This window comes from Giraffa tippelskirchi, chromosome 6, assembly GCF_054371585.1.
Source record: "Giraffa tippelskirchi isolate mGirTip1 chromosome 6, T2T-mGirTip1v1.2.pri, whole genome shotgun sequence".
Lineage (NCBI taxonomy): Eukaryota > Metazoa > Chordata > Mammalia > Artiodactyla > Giraffidae > Giraffa > Giraffa tippelskirchi.
In genome coordinates this window covers 140,343,219-140,367,731 of record NC_137280.1, presented here as the reverse complement: position 1 = coordinate 140,367,731, position 24,513 = coordinate 140,343,219, and the positions used below count along the sequence as shown (strand labels likewise).

The 24,513-nt window shown below is 38.9% G+C and overlaps 2 protein-coding genes across 8 annotated transcripts in view; one reads left to right on the top strand and one right to left on the bottom strand.

Annotated features, from left to right (window-relative positions):
* Positions 1–24,513, top strand: part of LOC145510508 (uncharacterized) — a 329,761-nt gene that overhangs the window by 160,545 nt on the left and 144,703 nt on the right. The window lies entirely within an intron of this gene.
* The window catches only part of SGCD (sarcoglycan delta), a 434,639-nt gene continuing 416,266 nt past the window's right edge, over positions 6,141–24,513 (bottom strand). For 3 of the 4 annotated variants that reach the window (XM_081501895.1, XM_081501896.1, XM_081501898.1), the window contains 2 exons: positions 7,791–7,914; positions 6,141–6,415 (listed from right to left, as the gene is read on the bottom strand). In XM_081501895.1, the coding sequence (XP_081358021.1) occupies positions 6,242–6,415; positions 7,791–7,914 (298 nt within the window). In that variant the 3' untranslated portion in view covers positions 6,141–6,241. Of the gene's footprint in view, positions 6,416–6,733; positions 7,915–24,513 lie in introns of those variants that run through there. The other variant, XM_081501897.1, reaches the window with a different exon arrangement.

Sequence of the window (24,513 nt, the reverse complement as noted above, 5' to 3'; positions counted from 1 at the left end):
TTCCCAGCCTTGCTAAGACTCAGTTTCCACATCTGTAGATTGGAATTATAATGGAACCAAACTCAAAGGGTTGTTTTGAGGATGAAATAAGTGGATGCATATAAAACACTCAGCACGGTGGCTAGCACACAGTGCTCAATGAATACTAGTTCATAAAAATTGTCATTATAATTGGAGAAATAGAACCCAGCTCTTGCCATGTTTTGGAATGGCTGTGGGTCCAAGGAGACCTCTCTGACCTTATGCAAGATTCATGGGTGTGATTTGAGAAGTTTCACAACTTGCTCAGATCCTCAAAAGAAACTGTGACATCCCCCCAAATGTCAGGACCTCGTGAATTACATAAATATGGAGATTAAAGAAGCGTCAATGTCTTCTTGGTCATCAAATATCTTTTGCCCTCAGACAGTACTTTGCTATACTGCTCCTTTGTAACCTTATGGATCAACTTGGGATTTAGGAAATCTGAGCTCTCTCTGATTTCATCAAAATAATGCAAATATAGAATTAGGCTGTGAAGACAATAAAGAAATGGATTACCAGATGAGTCTCGGAGTGCAGAATAGATTTTAGGTAAGACAGGTCTTCTCTCTTGTCTGAAAGAGGGCAGCTTGTTTTATTGTCTGACTTTAGGTCATGTTCAGTGATGGAGCAAAATCCCTTCACTGTCTGGTGAGGGGTATCTACGTGCCTAATGGGGTGTTTTGGAATACTATTCTGGTTTCCCATTGCGACAGCTGGATTTGAACTCTAAAAATACTTCCTGTTGATAGTGTTTTCCTCTGTTCAGTTGAAAACCTCATGGAGGTGGAACTGATATTACTACTTGTTGGGCAGAAGTTAAGAAGTCAGTGTTGCTATTGCTGTTGGTATGTTTGAGACTATGTACTGATGGATTTGGTTAACATCCTTAATACTGTTCTGAAATCACACCTCTTGTTGCATCCTTTGAACTGCTCTTTTTTTCAGGGGAAGATGCTAATATCCTACTCTGTCAGTAGCTAAAAAAGGGAAGATGTGGGGTGGGATAAAACCAAAGAAAATAGCCCATGGATCATGGGTCACCCCCAAGGGGATGTTTTCTTTTATTCTTGTGCTCTAACAATACTCAAAATGAGGACCTCCCACAAATAATTCTTTTCCCTTTGCCATTCAGACCTGTCTTGAGAAATTTCAAGGACTCCATATTAAGAAAGCTTTTAAGAACCATAGAAAGCACATTGCTTTTGAAAGTGCTAATGTGTGCGGTGTGCTGTGCTGGCTGAAGCAGCGGGCTTCAGAGCGCTTTATCTCCTATCAGTGGTTTAGCTTTGTGAATGAGAAATTCAGAGGCAACTGTGTAATTTGAAATTCTGATTACCACAAAGAAAGAGATGCATCTGACACCCCAGTGCAGTAGCTTTGACTATTTTAATGGAAATATGTTGGGACTAAGGGGAGCCTTCCACTGAGGAAAAAGTGATGAAAGACCAAGAGAGAGACATTTTATCTTTGAGATAAAAGGCCTGTTTTCTAAGGTTGTTTCTTTCATTGTGACTTTCCCCCTCTACCTGCTACTGGGGTGCCAAGCAAATGTTTCATTCCAGGAACTGCTTTGTTATTCTTTTTGTGCCTAAGATTTCTCAGAGCAAGGGAAATAGAGAAAAGAGGTCTTGTTTACAACCTACTTAAACGGGATTTTCACCTTTCAGAGAGCCTTAAAAAATAAGGATCTCGTGCTTAAATGGATCTGTTTACTTCCTGGGTTCAAACATCAGGCTACATTTTGCCTAAAATAAATCACGATATTCTCATGTGAAGGCCAGTTGAATCCTCTTTTAGTTGAATCCAGATAAAATGCCGAAGGACTCCTTTAACTAATGTTGATTAGGGTCTGGTAAATGGTGGGTAAAAAAATAAACACCTTTCCTCCCTAACAGGAATACTAGTACTTACAAAGAATCATTCATAACTGATGCTATTTTAACAATATTGAATATGAAGTCCTGGATTAGCAATAGGGGTGCTGACTGAAGGGACAAATCTCTGGGAGGAACCTGCCTTACCACGCACAGGCAGAGATTTTGGAATTCAAAGTAGGTCTTTCCTGTACTCCTATCACACCAAAGAACAAAGACCCAGATCCTTGAAAACAACATCAAGGCACTCCTTCCCCCTGAACTCCAACTCCCCAGCAATAGCTTCATGAAATAATTCTATATTTTTTCTTCTTACATATTTAAAGATGTTCCTTTGAATATTTCTAATTATTTATTGGTCCTGCCAACTCTTCAGGCCTGATGTAGTCATAAGAGAGCAAGTCTGCTGTGGGTGTGAATAATTGAGGTGATGGATGCCAAAAAGATACGTTAAGTCAAACTATTCTTCAGAGAACCATGGAATGGGCGCCTTTCTGGAATATGAGAAGGTGAGATAGAAACCTCTAAGCAGAGACTGCAGAAATAGTCTCTTCAGGAAAGAGATTCTACATATAAATCAAAGGATCCCTGCGTCACTTCATGTCACACGATGATGCTGACCCAAGGAACCTCTATATATTAAGGATCCTAGGAAAACCTTTTGGAGGATCACAGCTTTCCTCTTTCACTCAACCCTTCCCTAATTCCATCTTCCCTCTTCCCAAGAATTCTGTGAGCCTGTGTTTCTCAGACAAGTGGATGTCTTTTACATGCAATGTAAGGCGGAACACCTTTTCTGTAACCACATATTTATATTCCCAAGCATTCCTGGAAATGTACTGCTATCACCTGCTTTCTCTCCTGCTGTGTCCAACACAGATGAGGCTACACATGACCTCTATGTCAGGCATCCTGAAAAACCAATTAGTAACTGTGTTTTGTGGGCCATGAGGTTCCTGGCACAGATACCCAACCCTGCTGGTCCAGTATGCAATCAGCTATCCATAATATGTAAGTGGATGGATGTGGCTGTGTTAAAATAAAACTTTATTTAGAAAAACAGGTGATGAGTCCCATTTGGCTTAGGGACCAGAGTTTGTTGACCCCTGTGCTAAAATCAAGACTCAAGCAATCTTTGGTCTGTGGTGCTGGACATACAATGAAAATCAACCAAGGGAAACTGACCTAAATGAAGTTAAAAGCCAGTTCAAGTTTATAGGTTCTGTCTCTTGGGTAACAGAAAGATAAAGCTTCTTATCAAGTTTCCACCTAGACTGATGACACCAAAAAGGCTTTTGAAAACCTCCTTCATACTAGTCATTTCTTAAGACTCAACTTTAACAACTTATTAGCAGATATCCAATAGAACTAGGTGCTAAACATTTGGAGATAAAACTTTCCTGAAAAATAGTAAAATAATAGAACTTCTAGAATATTGAAAATTGATTTAAGCTGGTCGTTATGCCACCCACTGCTTAATATTGTGAGAGATGTGATTGTCTAGAAGATACTGTATATAAAGATTAGAAAGAATCTCATTGTTATAAATTAAAGTTAACAGATTTTAATGTAAAAGAGATTTTTTTTCCAGAATTCAAGTAAAATGTTTTGTCATGACCAGGGACATGGAGGAAGTTAGGGGGAAATTGTACATTGAGGACTTAATATGCATTTACCGAATTCTAAAGTCTAAACTGAAATACATAATTTAATCCATGCCAAACTTCCTGCTTATTACCTATATTGTAGTCACTTAGCACAAATGAAAATCAGAATTTTATATCATGTCTGTCCCCATAGGTGCTTAATTTCTATTCTTGGTTGCTCTTTTCTTTTTATTCTATTTGTGATCTGAGTACCTTTAGGATTAAATTTTGCAAATGGGATCACACCACTCTTTTTTATTGGCATAAAATTCCCAAGGTGCTGCTCTCAGACTTTCATTTAATGATTAGAACAAAATTAGATGGAAGAGCTCAGTGAATCTTCCGTTTCTTTGTCATCCTTAGAACAGGTACTTGAGATGACAAAATGCAAAGATGGTCTGTCTGTTTAAAAAAAAAACAACAAAACACAAAAACCCTTTGTCTTCAGGTATGTGGCCACAAAGGACCTCATAACTACTGTTGATATGAAAGATATGGGGTAGATGCTCAGAGTTGCCAAGGACAACCTTTCTTGGCTTGGAATAACCCTGGATACAGTACATGCAGATTCTGGCAGTGTGATCCTACATGATATAAATAGTACTGAGCCAGAGCAACTGGATTTTTTTTTTTTTTTTTTTTACCATTTTGTTTCTTAGACCCTAATGCTGCAAAATAAGCAATCATATGGTCTCACCGTTGAGCAACCCAGTTCTTCTGTATGGATATTTAGCAGGGGTGACTGGAGGGAGCCCGGGGTCGAGGAGCCAGCAGAGCCACTGGTCAAGCTAGAACCATCCCTCTTCCCCCACTGCTAAGTGACCAAGCAACACACAGGTTTTACTCCCACATGTGCAATCTCAGCCCCCGGATGCTTGAGTGTCATCTCAAAAATACCAAACCTCTTATTCATTTTCTATGGCAAATGTCACCTCTGCTTGTGAAGTAAGAAAAAAGTAGAACCCTGTTGAGGAAAAAACAAATGCCATTCAGGCCTACAAATACGACTTCATTTAGGATTGTTGGGCCACTGTTTGCCAAGTGGCATCCAGGGCGGTAGAAACCAGTTATATCTCCCTTCCGGGCTCCTTGGAGTCCACATCTGTTAGCCACTTGGTTTGTCTACCAGCTTTTAAGATGCCCAGTCATTATTTTACCCTTTCCCTCCAATCACCCAAAATAAACTACAGGTAACAACAAGATAAACAAGATGTGCTTCTCCTTGCTGAGTGCATTGACGTAAGGCACAGGCACATTTCCCCCTCTTTGAACAGAGACGGTGTAATCCCCTGTCCCAGCACAAGAGCTGGCCAGGGTGACCCTGGAGCGTGATGATGAAAGTGGGGTGATGGGAGGTAGCTGATGGCGGGAATTAGGGAGCTGCTGCCACATGAAGGGGAGCAGGGACCACTAGGCCCCAGGGGACACAGCGATTCTAAGGAAGACACTTGACTCTTGTCTAGATTAATGTTCAGTGAACATTCCTGGGGGCACCTGGTAGTTCATGGCTGTGATTCTTGGGTCACTGTTCTTAGAGAAAACACTTGTCAATTTAGGAAAATGAATATCCCCAAATTGAAAAACTATGTAAGAAGACTGGAGGCAGAGAGCTTGTGCATGCCTTTAAAAATAAAAGGCATGCCTCTAAGTTACCTACCAGTCCCCAGAAACATATTTAAAAATAATTCCGTTCCCTATGCCACTCTTTGACTTCCACCTCCAAATAGCTTCTCATGGGGGTAGGGGGTTCCACTCTCAAGGATTTGGATTGACCTGATCATTTTGGGTAGGAGTCCGCTGGATAAAAGTCAAAAGTGAGGATGTAACAGATTTTGAACCATTTTTTCCCTTTAAACAGAGACATATCGGCCATTTATTCTTAGTCTGTCAGGCCACTGAGTAGCTTCCAGCCGACTGAGGAGCAGCTGTTATCCTATTTTGTGCTGATTTACAGCTCCTGTTTTGATTGTGGGATAATATGCGACTTTGAAGAGAGGAGGCTAGCAGGAGTTGGGAGAGCCATTCAAACTTTGCTAAAATCCATCCTCCAAATTCCTACAACCATGAAAGCCTGGATGCATTTGGATGCCAAAGTAGCACAGCCGGTCTGAGTTTCTCTGTCTGACTTCTAGAGGGACTTGACTTGAAGAGGAGGAAGATGGCTGGCTATGTGAAAGCTCATAAAGGGAACTAAGGGTCTGCTTTTACTACAAGGGTCTTAGCCCCTGAGGGCGACTTGCAAATTCCCGCCATCACTGCCTCGTGATGACACTAAAAGAAAAGACACGCCGCCGCCGTTACTCAAACATGTAAGCGAATATTCAGTAAGTGTCGATACACTGTGTGATTCAGCAGGGTCTGGAGAATATTAGGCCCAAATTAGTGTTTTGATTTTATCATGTACGTGACAGGGTTGGGATAGCAATGACAGTGGATATCACAGGGTCACCCATGGTTCCTTTTGTACTGAAACCTCATTTTATACAGAGGATATATATATTTATTTATATATATTTATATATATTTATATCCACCCACACACGCAAACACACTCACATATACGCACGCACGCACGCACACACGCACACACAAGGTCTTTGATAGGCTTTCCGTGTTCTAGTAAAAATAGCTGGCAGCCAAGGTCTAAAGCCAAAAAAGGCCTGAATGCTGCCGGCAGTGTCCACTACAGATGGTCTCTCACAGGCAGACACTTGTGTTTATCTGACAGGTGGAACCGGTTCCTGCCTGGGACAGGAATAACCTCCCGTTGGCGCAGACGCAGATCTCGAACACCTTCTGCCTCGTTCCTGTGGGCGTATAGGATCCATGAGGCAGTCTAGGTAGTTTGATTTTCGCAGCATCTAACTTAATCTAAAGAGAGGAAACAGGAAGGAAGAGTCACTTATCCTTTTGACATTCCAAAACAGTGGGTAAGAATGTTCAGTTGAAATCGAACGAGCACCTACTATGTGCTCAGCATTGTTGGCACTGGGAATTCAGGGATGAATAAGACAGGTCAAGTCTCTTCCCTCCCAGAAGCTTGTATTCTAGTCACACAGTGTTGCACTGGCAACGTCATGTATATATTAGCATTTTGTAGTAGCATATTATATGGAATGTGAACAGATTCCTAGAGTGATGTAAATTTGGAAATGGTAGGGTAACAATTTTCTTTACTATTCTTTACTATTTTCTTTTCTTTGCTATTCTCAGCCTCTCTGTACATTTAGGTATGGGGTGGGGCTTCAAGAACATGCAGCACTTCCGGTCTTCCATGTCAGGATTACAACCGATCCCTCCAGCGTCCAGATCCTGATAGCTATAAATTGCATCTGTGATGCAGTCACTCCTTCTGAATGTGTGTGGTTTGGAGTCTGCAGCTGTCTGTGGAGACAGTTTTGATAACTGAAAGCTCTATCTGACTTGCTCTTTTAAAACAAATATTGCACATGCCAAACCAATCAAAAGTCGGGCTTAGTGAACAGAGGCAGGTGGAGACTGATAACCTCTAAGTAGATATGGAAAGTGGAGCAGAGTTTTGCTTTAAAAACACATTTTTCCTCTTTAAAAGAATCTTAAATAGAAAAATTCACTTATGAATAGGATGAAGGCACTTTCAAAAGTTTGCATTTGAATTGTATTTTCTTTGGGGATTTGGCTTACCTTGCTTGCAAAAACACAAGCAGCTCTTCTGTTCACCAAAGTGAGACTGTATTGGGGTAAGAGAATGAATATTCACAAGCCTCTGCCTCTTAGCCTCTCATTGCCTACCTAAGTTTTGACTTGTTCTGATTTGGGATAGCTATTAGATCTTACTTTTCCATTTTTGGTGCAAGTAGATGCATACAATGTACACTTAAAAATGACTACAAGTAAACTAAGCTTCTCTTTAAATAGTCTCGTGTGTTTTACAGTTTAATTATACCAGCCAACTAAATCTACTTTAAGGTGATGAGCGGGTTTGGAATTAACATTCATTTTTACAGCCGTCCTTATAATTCTGTTTTTGTAATATGTGCTATTAGCTCAGCATTTTACAAATAATGAGTCATAACTTTTAAGGGTTGTGGGTTTGGCTTATAATTGTCCTGTTCAATATATGTGATCCAGAAATAAAACCTCCCAATTGGCTCTTTTTGTTGTTACACTGTAGGATCAACTTCAGAGGCAAAGGAGTGATGTGTCTTAGGAATCGTTGGCTCGTTGGAGCTGTGTTTCTCTGGGCTTCTGTCCCTCTCACGCCTACCTCTCCATCTTTGGACTCCAGTCTCAGCTCTGTTCTGCAGGTGGCTTCCATGTTGCCAGCTTCTGCGTTTATTTCTACTCCTTTTGGGGCCTCCATCACCAGAGACCGGGTGGGGGACTCCAACCTGAAATATACACAAGACTAAGAGTCAAGATCCCATTTTACTCTTTTAGTAAATTTAGGAGGAAGTTGATGCTTCTGAGCATTGATATGACACTTCAGTATCTGATCAGAAAGTGCTTCTACCTTTGCTTCACATGCCTGATCAACTTTATTAGGGTGGACATAGCATATCTGGGCTTTATCTTCATGGCACATCATACAGATTGTGAGGAAGGTGTTCCAGGATCCTAGTTTTGTTCTGTCTTACACCTAGTCGATTGTTGCTTCATTAGCATGATTAACCAAATTCTTACATAAGTTATCTCTAGAGTAAGGCAATTTCAGGTCTAAGCTGAGATTCCTGAAACTGGTAGGTATTCTTTCCATTTTGCCCTACTTTCCGTGTCTTCCTGGAAACAGAGGTTAAGAAAATAGACCTAGGAGTTGGACATGACTGACCCAAGCCATGGGGCTGCCACCTTGGAAAGTCCTTTCCGCCTCTCTTTTCCAAAATTTCTCAAAGCCTCAGTTTCCTCATGTCTTAGTGCTTCAAGTGGTGCCTGGAACATTGGAAATGTATGATTAATATGTGTTAATCATTACTATTACTGCTGTGACTATTGTTATGACACCAGCAAGTCATAAAGAAATCTCAGGCCTTACTCAAATAGGCAGTTGTCAAAAGAAGACTCAGGATAGATAAGTTGTTGCTAGGAGTGGGAGGGACGTGATTTAACTATAACGGGGCAGCACAAGGAGTAGATGCTTTTTTGGTGACAGAACTGTTCTCTGTCTTGGGTACAGTGGTAGTTACGTACCTCCATGTATTTGTGGAAACTCTTGGGACTAATTATACTATCCAACAGTGAATTTTATTGTATGTAAATTAAGTTGAGAGAAAAGAGAATCAGCCACACTCTGTGCTAATTATTGGTACAAAAGAGGATAATGCTTCATAGAAAGTTTTTTGCCTATCTTATTTTATGCAAAAAAATATGAACTAAAACTCATCCTCTAAGTATTCCAGATTTTAATACTATCACCTAGTTGAACTGAATGAAGATCCTCTTCCCTGTTACAAATAAAGTATTCCAACTTAGAAAGCATAGCCCTTAGCAATGGCCACCAAGCCACTCTAAATCAGATCAATTTTCTGCATTTATATTTCTCCACTCCTAATTTTCAAACACTTTGAACATGTTTAAAAGGAACATCACATCATCCTCTCTGCCAGCTGCAGACTCCATGTTTTGCTTCCACCAGCCCCCATGGGTAGGACACATTCTCGTGGGCATCAGTAAGTGGCGAGAAGAGCAAGGCACCAGTGGTGCCACCCTGAGTGGTTCCAAGCCATACTGCACAGGTGCCAACAGAGGGTTCTTCTCCATGCCCCAGGTCTGGGTTCCTGAAGTCTCTAGTCCTCTGGAAAGGACTGGCTTGAGCTTTTCTTTTAGTCTCCTTTCCCTTGTGAACTCACCCCTGTGTGTGTGGCAAAAATCCCCATCCTACCCCTTCCTCCTCACAAGATCTTCACCGAGTTGGTGCTGAGCTGGGTAAGGTTCCACCTCGAGTTATGGCGAACTTCTTTTGCCTGCGGTTTTTCTCACTAGAACATCTGCACAAGGAAGGGGGTCTTGTCACTAGAACAGCAGAGAATGATGTCCCTGCAGTGCAGCCTTGTCTAGGACTTAATCCAATGCAGTTGAGCTCTTCCTATAGCTTACTCCTAAAATCTGCTGATGGTTTTCTGCCATTTTCTTTGTTTCTCTCCTATAAGGTCTGGCTGACTCATACCCCTTATCCTAGCATTGCCTAACCTTCTCTTTTCACTAATATTCACCCCATGGCATAAACTTCCCTTCTGACAATACTCTCTACTCACCTCCACATTTGTTCACCATCTTCTCAATGGCACTGCCATTCTCCACCTTGCCCAGGATACAGTCCTCAAACCATCTTCTCTCTTTCCCTTTCCTTTGACCTTCTCTCCTTCCCTTATTACAATGGTTAACTCAGCTTTTTTTTTTTTTAAAAAAATTGGAGTATAATTGCTTTACAATGTTCTGTTCATTTCTGTTGTACAATGAAGTGAATCAGCTATATGTATACATATAGCCCTCCCTCTTGAACATCCCACCCACTCCCATCCCGCCCCTCTAAAGTCACCACAGAGCTTCAAGCTGAGCTCCCTGTACTTTACACTAGCTATCTATTTTACATGTAGTAATATATATGTCAATCATACTCTCCCAAATCGTCCCACCCTTTCCTGCCCCAGCTGTGTCCACATGCCCATTCTTTACATCTGAGTCTCTATTCCTGCCCTGAGAGTAATTCATGACTTCTCCATCCTCAATATACTAGTTCATCTCTAATCTGGACTACTGAAAGCTCACAAGTTTTGTGTCTAACTCCTCCTTTTTTCCCCAGTGTACTTCAGGCACAAATATATCTTCCTGAAGTCAGTTTTGAATATGCTACTTATCAAAACCCTTGCAAGTTTCTTAGAAAATATACGAGCTACTGGACGTATCCAACCATTGACAGCTTGGTCTGACCTATTTTGTTAGTGTTATTTCCTGCCACAAACATCAGCTATGCTTTATTGAATACTTACTAGGTGATTGGGCTCTGTGGAAGTGTTTCATACTGTGTTATCTGTTTTGGGTATGTGTGTGCTCAGTTGTGTCCAACTCTTTGCAGCCCCATGGACTGTAGCCTACCAGGCTTCTCTGCCCATGGGATGTTTCATGCAAGAATATTGGAGTGGGGTGACATTTCTTACTCTAGGGGATCTTCTTGACCCAGGGATTGAACCTGGATCGCCTTCATTGGCAGGCAGGTTCTTTACCATCATACCACCTGGGAAGCCTGTTATCTCATTTAATCCTGACAAAATCCTATGCCTTCAGCACTCCTTTAGTCCTGATTGTACAAGCAGGGGAAACTAAGGTGAATGACTTGCCTAAGGTTGTATATCTAATAAAAGGGAAAAACCAAGATTCAAACCCAAGCGTGTTGTCCAGTGTATAATATCAGTGCCAGGAAAATTGGACTTCTTCCCTGTGCTTTGTGTCTTCATCCCACGCTTTGTAAGTAAATGCCAACTCTCCCTTCATGGAATTTGCACTTTTATTTACAAAGACAACCTCTGTAAATAAGGGTAAGGTGACAGGGAAACGTATTTCCTACCCTAAATGGTTTTCACAACTTACTGAAATGGTTGACATCAGTGACATTAAATTCAGGATACAGTGAATGTGTTCATATTTGCTGTATATTATTCAAGGTGAATGGCTGATACAAATGATAGTTGAGGGGAAAATTTCAAGATAGAAAAACAAGGATTGGAGCTTGGAGAACTTTATCAGCTGGAGCCTTGGCTTTTCAGACAGGCTTAGGAATTCCCTTTACTCTCACCACCTCCTGTGGGCTTTGAAATCAGCAGGAGGGCTCCCAGGCCAGAGAAGTGAACTCAGAAATGACCGCTGCCTCTTTCCTTCTCACAGCTTTGGAAGTGACAAGAAACGCCGGCTACTGTTTCCTAGTGTCAAAGGTCAAAGGTCCTAGTGTCAAACAGTGCTCCAATAACGTAGAAATGGCAATTCCTTGGCCACAGAGACCAAAGGGTTAACTTGGCTTTGTGTTTCAAACCCCATCTTAACATCCTTTATTGTTCAGGCAAACTTAATAGTATGTGCACATGCTAAATCCTTCCAGTGTGACAAAAGCTCCTACAAGAGCCATGAAGAGCCTGCACAGAACAGACAAAGCACTCTTGTGGTGATTTCAATCAATTTCTGACCATAGATTAACAACCATGACTCTACTGCTTAGCTGGTTATTGAGCAGGGAAAATGGAGGGAGGCTTCCTCCTGATTTGGGAGGTGGTGAAGACAACTGAGGGTCCTGTCGGCTCTTTGAAATGAATACAGCTCCCGATATGAGCAAATGTGACTCCTCTGGGAGGACGAAAAGAGCCTGAAAATAGAAAGAAGTCCAGGAAAGGAGGTCCAAGGCTAGCCCATGCTGTCCAGAACAATGGTTCTCAAACTTGAGCAGCAGAATCCCCTGCCAGGCTCCCCTGAGTTAGATACAGTAGGTTCAGGGTGGTGCCTGAATGCCTGCACTATTGGCAAGTCACAGGTGGTGTTGAAGTTGATAGTTTGGGACCACCCTTTGAGAACCACTACTGTGAAACAATGTTGTCATACCAGATGCCCACAAAGACTGGATAGATAATGTCAGTGAGTGACCCATAAGGAAGCTCAAAGGAAAACTAGTCTCTGAGCAATCATAGATGGCAAGTGATGGAGATTCTTTAGACAGGAGGCAGCTGATATTCTAATCTGGCCTATTATTGCCAGGGTTTCTGGTGGCAAACAAAAATTTATTTCAAATCATTAAACTTTTGGAATTGATGCAAAGGCTTCTCCAAATGTAAATATGGTAAAAAGAATGACATTGCCATAGATCTTGCGACCCCATGGACTGTAGCTTGCCAGCCTCCTCCATCCATGGGATTATTCAGGCAAGAAAACTGGAGTGGGTTGCCATGCCCGCTTCCAGGGGATTGTCCCAACCTAGGTATACTCACCACCTACTTAGGAAAAAAAAAATTCTTTGTAATTCTCTGAGCTCCTTTTCCTAATTCTATCCATTTCCTTCTCTCAAGAGTAACTAGTACTATGAATTTTGCTTACTCTCTTCTTGCTTTTCTTTGTACTATTACATTACTACATTTGCCTGCTTAAATGATAAATTTTTTACTATCATGTATTTTTGAGCTTTATGCACAGAATGATTCCACTTAGTGATTTATTTATTTTTGGCCTCAACATTTTGTTCCCGAGGAATAGCCATGCCCAGCTGTAATTTATTTGATTCCCTCAGGTTAATCACACATCATGATTTACTTGTCCATCCTTTGGCTCGACATTTTGATTGATCCCAAGTTTTTGTTTCTACTAAGTCATCTCTGATGTGGATCCCTGTGTTTATTTGTAAATTTTCTTTAGGACACAGAGGTGAAGAGTGACATTGCTAGCTCCTAGGGTATGCTTATCTACGGCTTTATTATTTTCCCACTAGTAATGTATAGAGTTCTGTTTATTCCATTTCTTGCTAGCATTTGATTTGTTCATTATGAAATGCGTGTGAAATGGGATGCTATTGTCTTTTAAATATGCATTTCCCAGTTTAGCAATGGAGTTAAGCATCTTTTTATTTGCTGGTAAGCCATTTGGGATTCTTCTTCAGTGAAATGTCTTTTGTTTTTGTGATTTTGTGTGAATTGTAATCATGCTTTATGTATCCTGAAAAATAATTGTTTAGCAGTTCTATGTATTGATAATTCCTTCTTTTGAGGCAGTAGCTTATCTTTTCATTTTATGCTGAGTATCTTTGGGTGAACAAATTTTTATATTTTAATGCCCCAAATTTTATTATCTTTTCCTCTAGCATTTGTGATTTCTGTGTCTTATTTGAGAAATTCTTCCCTACACTGAAACCATAAAGTTCTTCAATATTATTTTTAAAACTTTTATGTTTTGCTAAGTCTCTAATTCATTGGGTATTCATATTTGTGTATGGTCTGAGGTTGGGGTAAAAACATGCAGGTGAAGGATCTCAACATCATATATTGAAAAGCCTATATTTAGTTCTTTCATAAATGATGTTGCCAGACACTTATAGGTCTTTCTAGTCTATTTCATTATTCATCTATCTCTGTGATAACAATTAAGTGTTTTAACTTACTACAACTTTTAAATTCTTTACATTTCATACGACAAGTCCTTTTACGTTGCTTTTTCAAGACAGCCGTTATGTAGTTAGAATAGGAAAAAGCAGTACAGAATGGTGGTGGCTAAAAGACAAGGAAGGGAAAAGCCCACGAAAATAGAACAAAGGAAGGTCTGAGGACCAGAGTGAGGACCTCAGGTAAAACAAACAGCACTCCTGGCTAGCCCAATTTACATAGAGCAGGCCCAGGGGGAGGAGAAAAAAAACATAAAAAGAGGAGCCAAAATTGGGCCAGGGGCTTTTCCCTTCCTTGTCTTTTAGCCACCACCATTCTGGACTCCTTTTTCTTATTCTAACTACCTAATTTCAGAATCAAATGAAGAAAGACCTGTTGGAATTTTGGTTGGATTTATGTTCTCTCCATGATCATTTCATCTGTCTCGGTTAAGTTTTCTTGGATGTATTTCAATAAAGTTAGACATTTTTTTCTATGTGGATTCAGCATATCTCTTGTGGCTACTGAAAATGGTATTTTGGTTAAAAAGTATTTCTCTTACACTTCTTTTTCCTATTGTATTGAGATTCAGGTTTTTGTTTGTAGTTTTCGATATGTTGATCTTATAGTTAACACCTAGGTAAATAAGGCAGGAGGAGAAGGGGACAACAGAAGATAAGATGGTTGGATGGCATCACTGACTCAATGGATGTGAGTTTGAGCACACTCCAGGAGATGGTGAAAGACAGGGAAGCTTGGTGCGCTGCAGTCCATGGGGTCACAGAGTTGGACATGACTGAGCAACTGAACAACAACAAATTACCTTATTTTTCATAATTTGTACACAGGTTGATTTTGGTTTTCTTGTTGTTGTTTAGTTGCTAAATCATGTCTGACTCTTTTGGAACCCATGGACAGGTTCCTCTGTCCATGGGATTTCCCAGGCAAGAATACTGGAGGGTGGTTGCCATTTCCTTCTTTGAGAGATCTTCCCAACCCAGGTTTACTTGGTAGGCACTAGTTATTTTATGACAGTTTTATATCTTTTGATTTCTTATACTTTTTCTTTTTCTTTCTATACTGTTCTGTCTAGGACTGTCCAATACAGTGTTAATTAAAAGTAAGGAAATGGCAATCTTGCCTTTTCCTGACTTGAAAGGGAAAGCCTTAAAAAATTCACCATTAAGTAAAACTTTTTTGTTCTAGGGTTTTAGTTTTTTCCCTGAAATACTTTTTATCATGATGAGAGAGTTCCTTTCTATTCTTGTTTTGCTGAGTTTCTATCATTCATTACTGTGAATTTTATCAAGTACCATTTTATTCTTCATATTTTGAGATAATATACTTAATATATTAAAGTGGTGAATTATGTTAATTTTTCAATAATCCACTCAATTTTTGGTATTAGCTTAATGTTGTCGTTCTGCCTGCAATGCGGGAGACTTGGGTTCAGTCCCTGGGTTGGGAAGACCTCCTGGAGAAGGGAAAGGCTACCCACTCCAGTATTCTGGCCTGGAGAATTCCAGGGACTCTACAGTCCATGGGGTTGCAAAGAGTCGGACGCGACTGAATGACTTGCAGTTCACTAATGTTGTCATTATATATCATCAATATCTTTGTCAAGTTCTATCATTTTATTCTGAAATTTTTAATGAAAGATTATAATTATTGATTTACCTCTTGTGTATTTAAAATCATTGATAAACCTGGTCATTGAATGACATATTTTTCCATTTAAAGTTAATTATAGGATTATATATGTTTTATGCTTCTTCTCAGGTTGACTTTGGCAAGTTATCTCTTTTCTTGGTATTTTTTCATTTCAAAGAGAGGTTTAAACTTCTTGGCAAAGATTCTTATAATATTTTCATTTTAAAAACTGTCCCAAACATTTGTAGTTATGTCTTTTGTTGTTTCAAATATTTATATTCGTGTCTTCTTTTCCCCTTGAGCAGTACTGTCAATTATTAGTCTTTTCAAAGAGCTAACTTTTGCTTTTGTCAACCCTGTGTTACACTTACTTCTTGTGCTTGAATTTTCCTTGTCTTTTGTTCTAAATAGAACTGCAGAATTATTCTAAGTAAGTTCTAAAATGTGTTGCCGCCTTAGTTAATTAAAATGTTCTGCCTTCTTAATTTTTAATATTTTCATTTAAGGATGTGCATCTGGGTGGCAGCATACCGAAGAAATATTAATAATATAGGTGTGAATATTTTGCCATTTTAGTATAATTTCTCCTCTGGTAAGTTTTATAGAAGGACTTTCCTTAATTTCTAAATATGTAAGATTTTCTAGTATATATTTCTACTGTATATTTTATTCATTAGTTTTAAACTAATAATCTTATGATAGTTAAAAATATTCTCTTTAATAAATCAATTATTTAAAAATTGAGACTAGATTTTTGGTCCAGTATATGTCAATTTTTACAAATATTCATGCCTGTCTGAAAAGAATATGTGTTCTGCAGTTGTTGGTGCTATGTTCTATGTCTATTAACTCAAGATGTATACCTCTTTGATCTATCAGTTATAAAGAGAGGTATGCTATTAAATACACACCAGCTTAGGATTCATGTATAAAATAGTTCTATTTCTTATAATGTTTTTTGCCTTAAAAGCCATTTTGCCTACTAGTATAGTTGTTCTCACTGTTTGTCAGTATTTTCCTTGAACACATTATTCTTTTAAATATCATCCATTCTGTATGGTTATATTTTAGATGTGTCTCTCATATAACTGGATTTTTTAAAAATTTCAGATGATTTTTTATTAGGAAAAATCTACATATAATGAAATGCACAGGTTTTTTTTACTTTTACTAAGAAATAAACATTGTCTATTTTTGTACAACACAATGTTTTAATACATGTGTATACTGTGAACCGATTCTCGCAGTTAATTAACCTATCCATCACCTCACATATTTACCTTTTCCTCCCATGTGGTAACAATATTTAAACTCTACTCTTTTAGCAAATTTCAAACATATAATACAATATTATTTAATAACTATAGTCATCACTGTGCTGTACACTAGCTCTTCTGAACTCATTCAGCTTATAACTGAAAGTATGCACCCTTTATCCAGCCTCTTGTTAGTAGATATTTGGTTGTTTTGAGTTTGGGGCTATATTCCATACATCTTTATGAGGATAAAGTTTTTCATTTCTCTAAAATAAGTAGCTATGAGTAGAACTGTTAGTTTATAGCATAGGTGTTGTCTTTAATAAATGTGGTAAGACAGCATCTAAAATAATCCCCAAAGATCCTTGCCTCCTGGTATTCATGCTTTTAGGTGATTCTGTCTCCCAGATGTGGGCTGGATATGTTGTTGTTCAGTTGCTAAGTCATGTCCGACTCTTTGTGACCCCCATGGACTGCAGTGTACTGGGCTTCCCTGTCCTTCACTATCTCCTGGAGGTTGCTCAAACTCAAGTCCATTGAGTCGGTAATGCTATCTAATCATCTCATCCTCTGCGGCCCCCTTCTCCTGCCCTCAATCTTTCCCACCAACGAGGGTCTTTTCCAGTGAGTCAGCTCTTTGCATCAGGTGGCCAAAGTATTGGAACTTCAGCTTCAGCATCAGTCCTTCCAATGAATATCCAGGGTTGATTTCCTTTAGGATGGACTGGTTTGATCTCCTTGCTATCCAGGGGACTCTCAAGAGTCTTCTCTAGCACCACAATTCAAAACCATCAATTCTTCAGTGCTCAGCCTTCTTTATGGTCCAACTCTCACATGCATACATGACTACTGGAAAAACCATAACTTTGACTACACAGACCTTTGTTGGCAAGGTGATATCTCTGCTTTTTAATATGCTGTCTAGGTGTGTCATAGCTTTCCTTCCAAGGAGCAAGTATACATAGTGGTTTGCTTCTACACAAGTCAAGTGTGCCAGGATGTCACTTAGGAGACTAGCTTAAAAAGAGACTGTGGCTTCCATCTTGGGTTTGTGCTCTCATTCGCTCACTCGAAGAGATGCTATGCTGAGCACTGCCCTATGAAGATATCTGAGAAAACGGGGGAGCCCATTTGCCTGTGAGGAACTAAGGCCCTCAATCCAATAGTCTACAGGAAGCTGAGGCTTACCAACAACTGCAGGTATAAATAGATGTTCCTCAAGACAAGCATTTGAAAAGATCACAGCCCTGGCCCACAGCTTAACTGCAACCTGATAATTGATCTTGAGTGAGAGGCATCACTAAATTGCACCCAGATCTCTGACCCACAGAAACTGAGATAATAAATGTCTTGTTGTTTAAGCTGCCGAATTTTGTACCATCATAGATTAATACAATAAGAAAACTACCAAACTTTTTCCCAAGATACTTGTGCAATTTTATATTCTTACCACCAATACTGATATAATTAAAGCGATTCCAGTGACTATAAAATGATTCTTCTTTACAAGTTTCTTTTCCCTGGTGACTAATCATGTTGAGCAGCTTTTCATGTGTTCATTGGGTATTCAAAGATGTTCTTTTGGGAGAGATCTATTTAAAACTTTTGTGCAAATTTTTTTAAACCATTGGATGATTTGCTTTTTGTTATTGATTTGCTGTATATGCTAGGTAAATTTTTTGTGTGTGTATGTATCAACATATCTCTGACATTTCAGATACATTTTCAGAAAATTCAGATATGCATGTATATCTGAATATGATCATATATCTAAAATCTTTCTATTGATCTATCTGTATATATTATTTTCTCCCAATCCATGACTGACTTCATTTTTAAATAATGTCTTCCGTTGAGTGTCAATTTGTCATATTTTTATGTTTAGAACTTCTGTACCTTCCCTAATAGATCATCACCTACCCCAAGGATACAGTCTTCCATGTCTTTTGCTAGAAGCTTTATAGTTTTAGTTTTACATCTAGATTTATAATCCATCTTGAATTAGTTTCTAAGAATAGAGTTGAGGTTCACTTTTTTCCCAGTAGGTTTATCTAGTTGTTCCAGCACCATTTACTGAAAAAAAAGAAAAAATTAATCCTTTCTCTATTGAATAGCACCGATGCTTTTGTTGAAAATCAATTAGCCATACCTATATAGACCTATTTTTACACTCTCTACTCTGTTCTGTTTATCTACTTGCCTCAGAGTTCAGTTCAGTCGCTCAGTCGTGTCCAATTGTTTGCGATCCCAAGGACTGCAGTATGCCAGGCCTCCCTGTCCATCCTTATGCTAATACCAGACTGTCTTGTTTGATATAACTTTGTAAGAAGTCAGAATTAGCTAAAGTGAGCCCTTTAGCTTTTGCAAAAGGAAAACATTGGTTTAACTTTTCTAGATTCTTTCCTTTTCCATATGTCTTAAAGGACTGTAGGCGATTTGATTGGGATTGTGTTGAATCCATAGATCAATTCTGAGGAGAGTGGATACCTTAATAATATTGAGTCTTTAATGGATTTTCTTTTAAAATGTAACACTCCAGATATTCTTGATTTATCTGTATGTACTATTAGGTATTTAGGTTCTGTGTTGTTTAATCCAGCCAGATTATTGCTTATTCAATGTTTATGTGCACTTCCACTTTCTATCTTTATTTCTTCTGTCATCGTAAACCTCCCTTTCTTAAAATCAAGAAAATTTTTGACATTTTCTTTTAGTGAGAGTTTGCTGGGGCAGATCCTCAGTTTTGTTTTTCTGAAATAATTTTTTAATCTGCCTTCTTTAGTAAAAGAGATTTTTCTTTGGATACATCACGCTGTGCTGACAGTTATTTTCTCTCAGGAACTGAAGATTATTCCTCTGTATTCTGGTTCTCACTATTGTGGTTAAGTAGTCAGCTTCAATCTATCTTCAGTTCTAGAACTTCTATTTTGTTCTTTTCTCTCCAGATGCTCTTTTGCAATGTTATTTTGGTATGCATGCCTAGATGTGGATTTCATTTTATTTACTCTCCCTGAATTTTTTTTTACTCTCTAAATTTGTAGTTTTGTGTCTTTCATAACTTCTGAACAACACTCAGCTGATATGTCTTTGAAAATTGTTTTTGCTCTGTTCTCTCTCTTTTCATGCTGAATCTTGGACTAGACATTTGTATTATTCTGCCTCTCTGCTTCCTGGATGATTCTTTAGATATAATCTCATGTTCATTTAATTTTCTTTTTATTATTTTTCATCACATCCAGTGGAGTTTTGCTTTTTGAGATTATATTTTCATTTCTAGAAAATCTCTATTGCTCAGTTGTTAGCCATTTTTATATTCCTTTGTTTCTTATTCTTTCAATTCTCTTTTGTTTCTCTACTCATAACGAACATATTACGTTATATTTTCTCTGCTAATTCTCATATCGGAAACTTCTGTGCATCTCAATTGGTTGCCTTGTTTCCACGCTCTCTTGTTCATGGTGCCTTGCTCCTGAGGACATTCTGTACTTTTTGCCGCTGTGGCTTTCTGTGTCTTGGATCTTAATTTGCTGAAGTTATCAGAGACCTACTTTTAAGGTGATTTTCTCTAGAGAGGATTTGCATCTGTTTCCATTGGTCACTGATGCCACCTTCAGTTTGGGCCTAGTGTAAACTAATGTCTTTCCTTGAGGTCTCAGGACCAACCACGTAATATGAATTCAGGCGGAGGGAGGGTCAATTTGAAGTTACCAAGCCTTGCGGAAAGTTTTCTCTCCAGTGCTGAAGTTAAAAACTGGCCATTTCCCTTGCAATCCTCAGGGTGGAAAAGTCAGAGGAGGGCAAGACCAGGTAGGCTGAATTCTATTTCATCTGTACATTGAGGGTTTGGTACATTGGGGTCTCATTTAAATCTGTGGTATCTCTAAATGGATTACCTCCATTCCGTGGACACTGAGATTTTCCTTGTTCCCATGTCCCCTCAGTTCACAAAACAAGCTGAATTTCATCTAGTTCAGTAAAATCTATAAAGTTATGGGTGACTTCCATGCTCAGATTACTTCTCTGGATTCCTATGTTTTAGCTTTTGGATTGTGACTAATCTTACATCATTTCTAGCTCATGAATACATTTAAAATATTTAAAAAATATTTTTGCCATTAGTTTTAATTCTTTTCAACCAGAACAACTGGTCAAAGGGCTTGCACTACTCTACCATTGTACTCCAGAGGTCCAGGTTTCTGATTTTTCAAATGATGGACTTGGAAACTGAATAGTAAAATCAACTCACCTTTAAAGGTTGGCAAATAATTATTATTTTCATTTCTTAAGAAGTGTTTCTCAATGTTTCCATTTTTTAAAAAAATTATTTTATATTGGAATATAGTTGATTAACAATGTGTTAGTTTCAGGTGTACAGCAAAGTGCTTCACTTATACATCTATATATCCTTTTTCAAATTCTTTTCCCATTTAGGTTACTACAGAGTACTGAGCAGAGTTCCTTGTGCTGTACACCAGATCCTTGTTGGTTATCTATTTTAAATATATTAGTATGTACATGCCAATCCCAAACTCCCAATCTATCCCCTCCTCCCTCCACTCCCCCTGGTAACTGTAAATTCATTCTCTAAGTCTGTGAGTCTGTTTCTCTTTTATAAATAAATTCATTTGTATCATTTTTAAGATTCTGTATATAAGAGTTACAATGCTATTTGTCTTTCTCTGACTTACTTAGTATGATAATCTCCAGGTCCATTTATGTTGCTGAAAATGGCATTATTTCATTCCATTTAACAGCTGAATAATATTCCATTGTGTATACATACCACATTTTCCTTATTCATCTGTCGATGGACACCTAGGTTGCTTCCATGTCTTAGCTATTGTAAACAGTGCTTAAATGAACATTGGGGTACGTGTATCTTTTCAAATTATGGTTTTCTCTAATATATGCCTAGGAGTGGGATTACTGGATCATATGGCAGCTCTATTTTTAGCTTTTTAAGGAGCCTCTGTACTGTTGTCCTTAATGGTTGTAACAATCGACACCCTCATCAACAGTTTTTTCTCCACATTCTCTCTAGCATTTATTGTTTGAAGATTTTTAAATGATGGCCATTCTGACACGTATGAGGTGATATCTCTCTTGATTTGCATAGCTCTGATAATTATGTTGAGCATCTTTTCATGTGCTTCTTGGCCATTTGTATGTTTTCTTTGGAGAAATGTCTAGTTATATCTTCCACCCATTTTTTACTAGGTTGCTTGTGCTTTTTGATATTGAGCCAGCTGAGCTGTTTGTAAGTTTTGGAGATTAATCCCTTGTTGATCCCATCATTTGCAAATATTTTCTACCATTCTGTGGGTTTTTTCATTTTGTTTATGGTTTGCTGTGCAAAAGCTTTTGAGTTTAATTAGGATCCATTTGGTTCTTTTTGTTTTTATTTCCATTACTCTTGGAGAAGGATCAAAGAAGATATTTCTGTGATTTGTGTCAAAGTGTTCTGCCTATGTTTTCCTTTAAGAGTTTTATAGTATCTAGTCTTACATTTAGATCTTTAGTCCAATTTGAGTTTATTTTGTGTATGGTGTTAAACAATGTTCTAATTTCATTCTTTTATCCGTGCAAGAAAAGGAGATAGGAGTCTGTGGTTATGCAGGTGGGAGAAGACTCATTTCATCATCATACCCAAATCAGCATCAAGGATGATTTCTAGCATTTGGTGATGGATGGGTCAGCCACAAAGATAGGGAACAATGTAAAAAGAACCCTTACAGTGTCTCGTGAGTTGAGTTTTAGAGAAGTTGATTTGAAGGTGTTTGAGAACATCAAGTGACCAGGTGGATATACAGGGCTAGAGACAGAAAAGCAAGAGGCGTGTTTGATTATGATTGGTGGTGTATATCTGTATTGCTGTGGCAATGGTATAGTTGTGTATACACTCCAAAACACAGTCCAATTCTATGGAGTGGCAGCTGAGTTGGTTTGGCTGGTCAGACTAGGAACTATTGTCCTGGCCAAGTCAGGATGGTATCCTCTGAAATCATATCTTTATATGGCTGGGGACAAAGAAAAGTCCTGACCAGAGTCCTAAGTGCCCAGACTCTCCTGGTTTCCCCTCTGACATGGTTTTCTATGTCTAGTGTGGCCAGGGAATATGACAAGGAGAAAAACTGGTTGTATCTCTTAGGATAATGAAACCCTGGAGAGATGTTTCCTCTGTCAAAAACCACTGTTTCCTGGCACATTTCTGCATGGATTTGAAACCTCCTCTTCTCTGCTCAAATTTCATTTCAAGGACCTGTGAAACATGGGGTGGTGATACTTGGGAAAGTCATGAATCAAAAACCCCCACAAAACTTTAAATGCTATCACAGGTCTGTTTTTAAATCTCAGAGAATAATTTATTTGCTCTTGGCATTATCAGTTTGTTCTCCCCATTTCAAGCTCATTTTTTGTTGAAATTGTTTTTGTAGAAGCAGTGATTACTTATCCAGATTTCTTGTTTTCATTTCCTTCATCATAAGTATCTACATTAATCACTTCCAAACTGAGACAAGTTTTTAGATCACATTTTGTTCCCATCCTCAGACAATGGAGACAATGGCTTTTGTTACTTTGGGGAATGACCTTCGAAACATCATAAAAACCGAGTAATGTATGCGGTAACTGAAATAGAAGGTTAGCATCCGTCCTTCTTAGGAAACAGCAGATTCACAATGACACCAACACCTAAAATGACTGTATGTTCTAAGTTTGAGGAAAAATATAATACAAAGTTATAATAGAAAGGAAAATGATTTAGAAAGAACTGGTGGGAGAGAATATAAAGTTCTTGGAATTTTGGTTAAAGAAACTGCTTTTAGGGAGTTCTTGGATTGGCTGATGTCAGGGACTAGGAAATTTCAATTTGGTAAGAACCACATGGGGCAGCTTTCAAAACCCGGGTCACATCCCACACAAACTAAATGAGAATGTTGAGACATTGATATGGCGATGGTTGAAAACCACTGACTTAGCAGATCTATGTGTGAGTTGTAGATAGACAACCTTTACTATGTAACCCTACCATCCTACTGATGAGAATAGAATAGTAATTCAGGTTGTGACCAGAGCAGCTAAATTGATCAATGGAAACCTCAGTGCCTACTTAATGTGCCCATTGTACTATCTGAGCAACTGCATTTCTATGTTGCTTCAGTTCAATTCAGTCGCTCAGTCATGTCTGACTCTTTGCGACCCCATGAATCGCAGCATACCAGGCCTCCCTGTCCATCACCAACTCCTGGAGTTTACCCAAACCCATGTCCATCGAGTCAGTGACACCATCCAACCATCTCATCCTTTGTCGTCCCCTTCTGCTCCTGCCCCTGATCCTTCCCAGCATTAGGGTCTTTTCCAATGAGTCAACTCTTCGCGTAAGGTGGCCAAAGTATTGGAGTTTCAGCTTCAACATCAGTCCTTACAATGAACACCCAGGACTGATCTCCTTTAGGATGGACTGTTTGGATCTTCTTGCAGTCCAAGGGACTCTCAAGAATCTTCTCCAACACCACAGTTCAAAAGCATCAATTCTGCAGCGCTCAGCTTCCTTCACCGTCCAACTTGCACATCCATATATGACCACTGGAAAAACCATAGCTTTGACTAGATAGACCTTTGTTGGCAAAGTAATGTCTCTGCTTTTAAATATGCTATCTAGGTTGGTCATAACCTTCCTTCCAAGGAGTAAGCGTCTTTTAATTTCATGGCTGCAATCACCATCAGCAGTGATTTTGGAACCCAAAAAAATAAAGTCTGCCACTGTTTCCAGTTTCCCCATCTATTTCCCATGAAGTGATGGGACCAGATGCCATGATCTTAGTTTTCTGAATGTTGAGCTTTAAGCCAGCTATTTCACTCTCCTCTTTCACTTTCATCAAGAGGCTCTTTAGTTCTTCTTCGCTTTCTGCCATAAGGGTGGTGTCATCTGCATATCTGAGGTTATTGATATTTCTCCCGGCAATCTTGATTCCAGCTT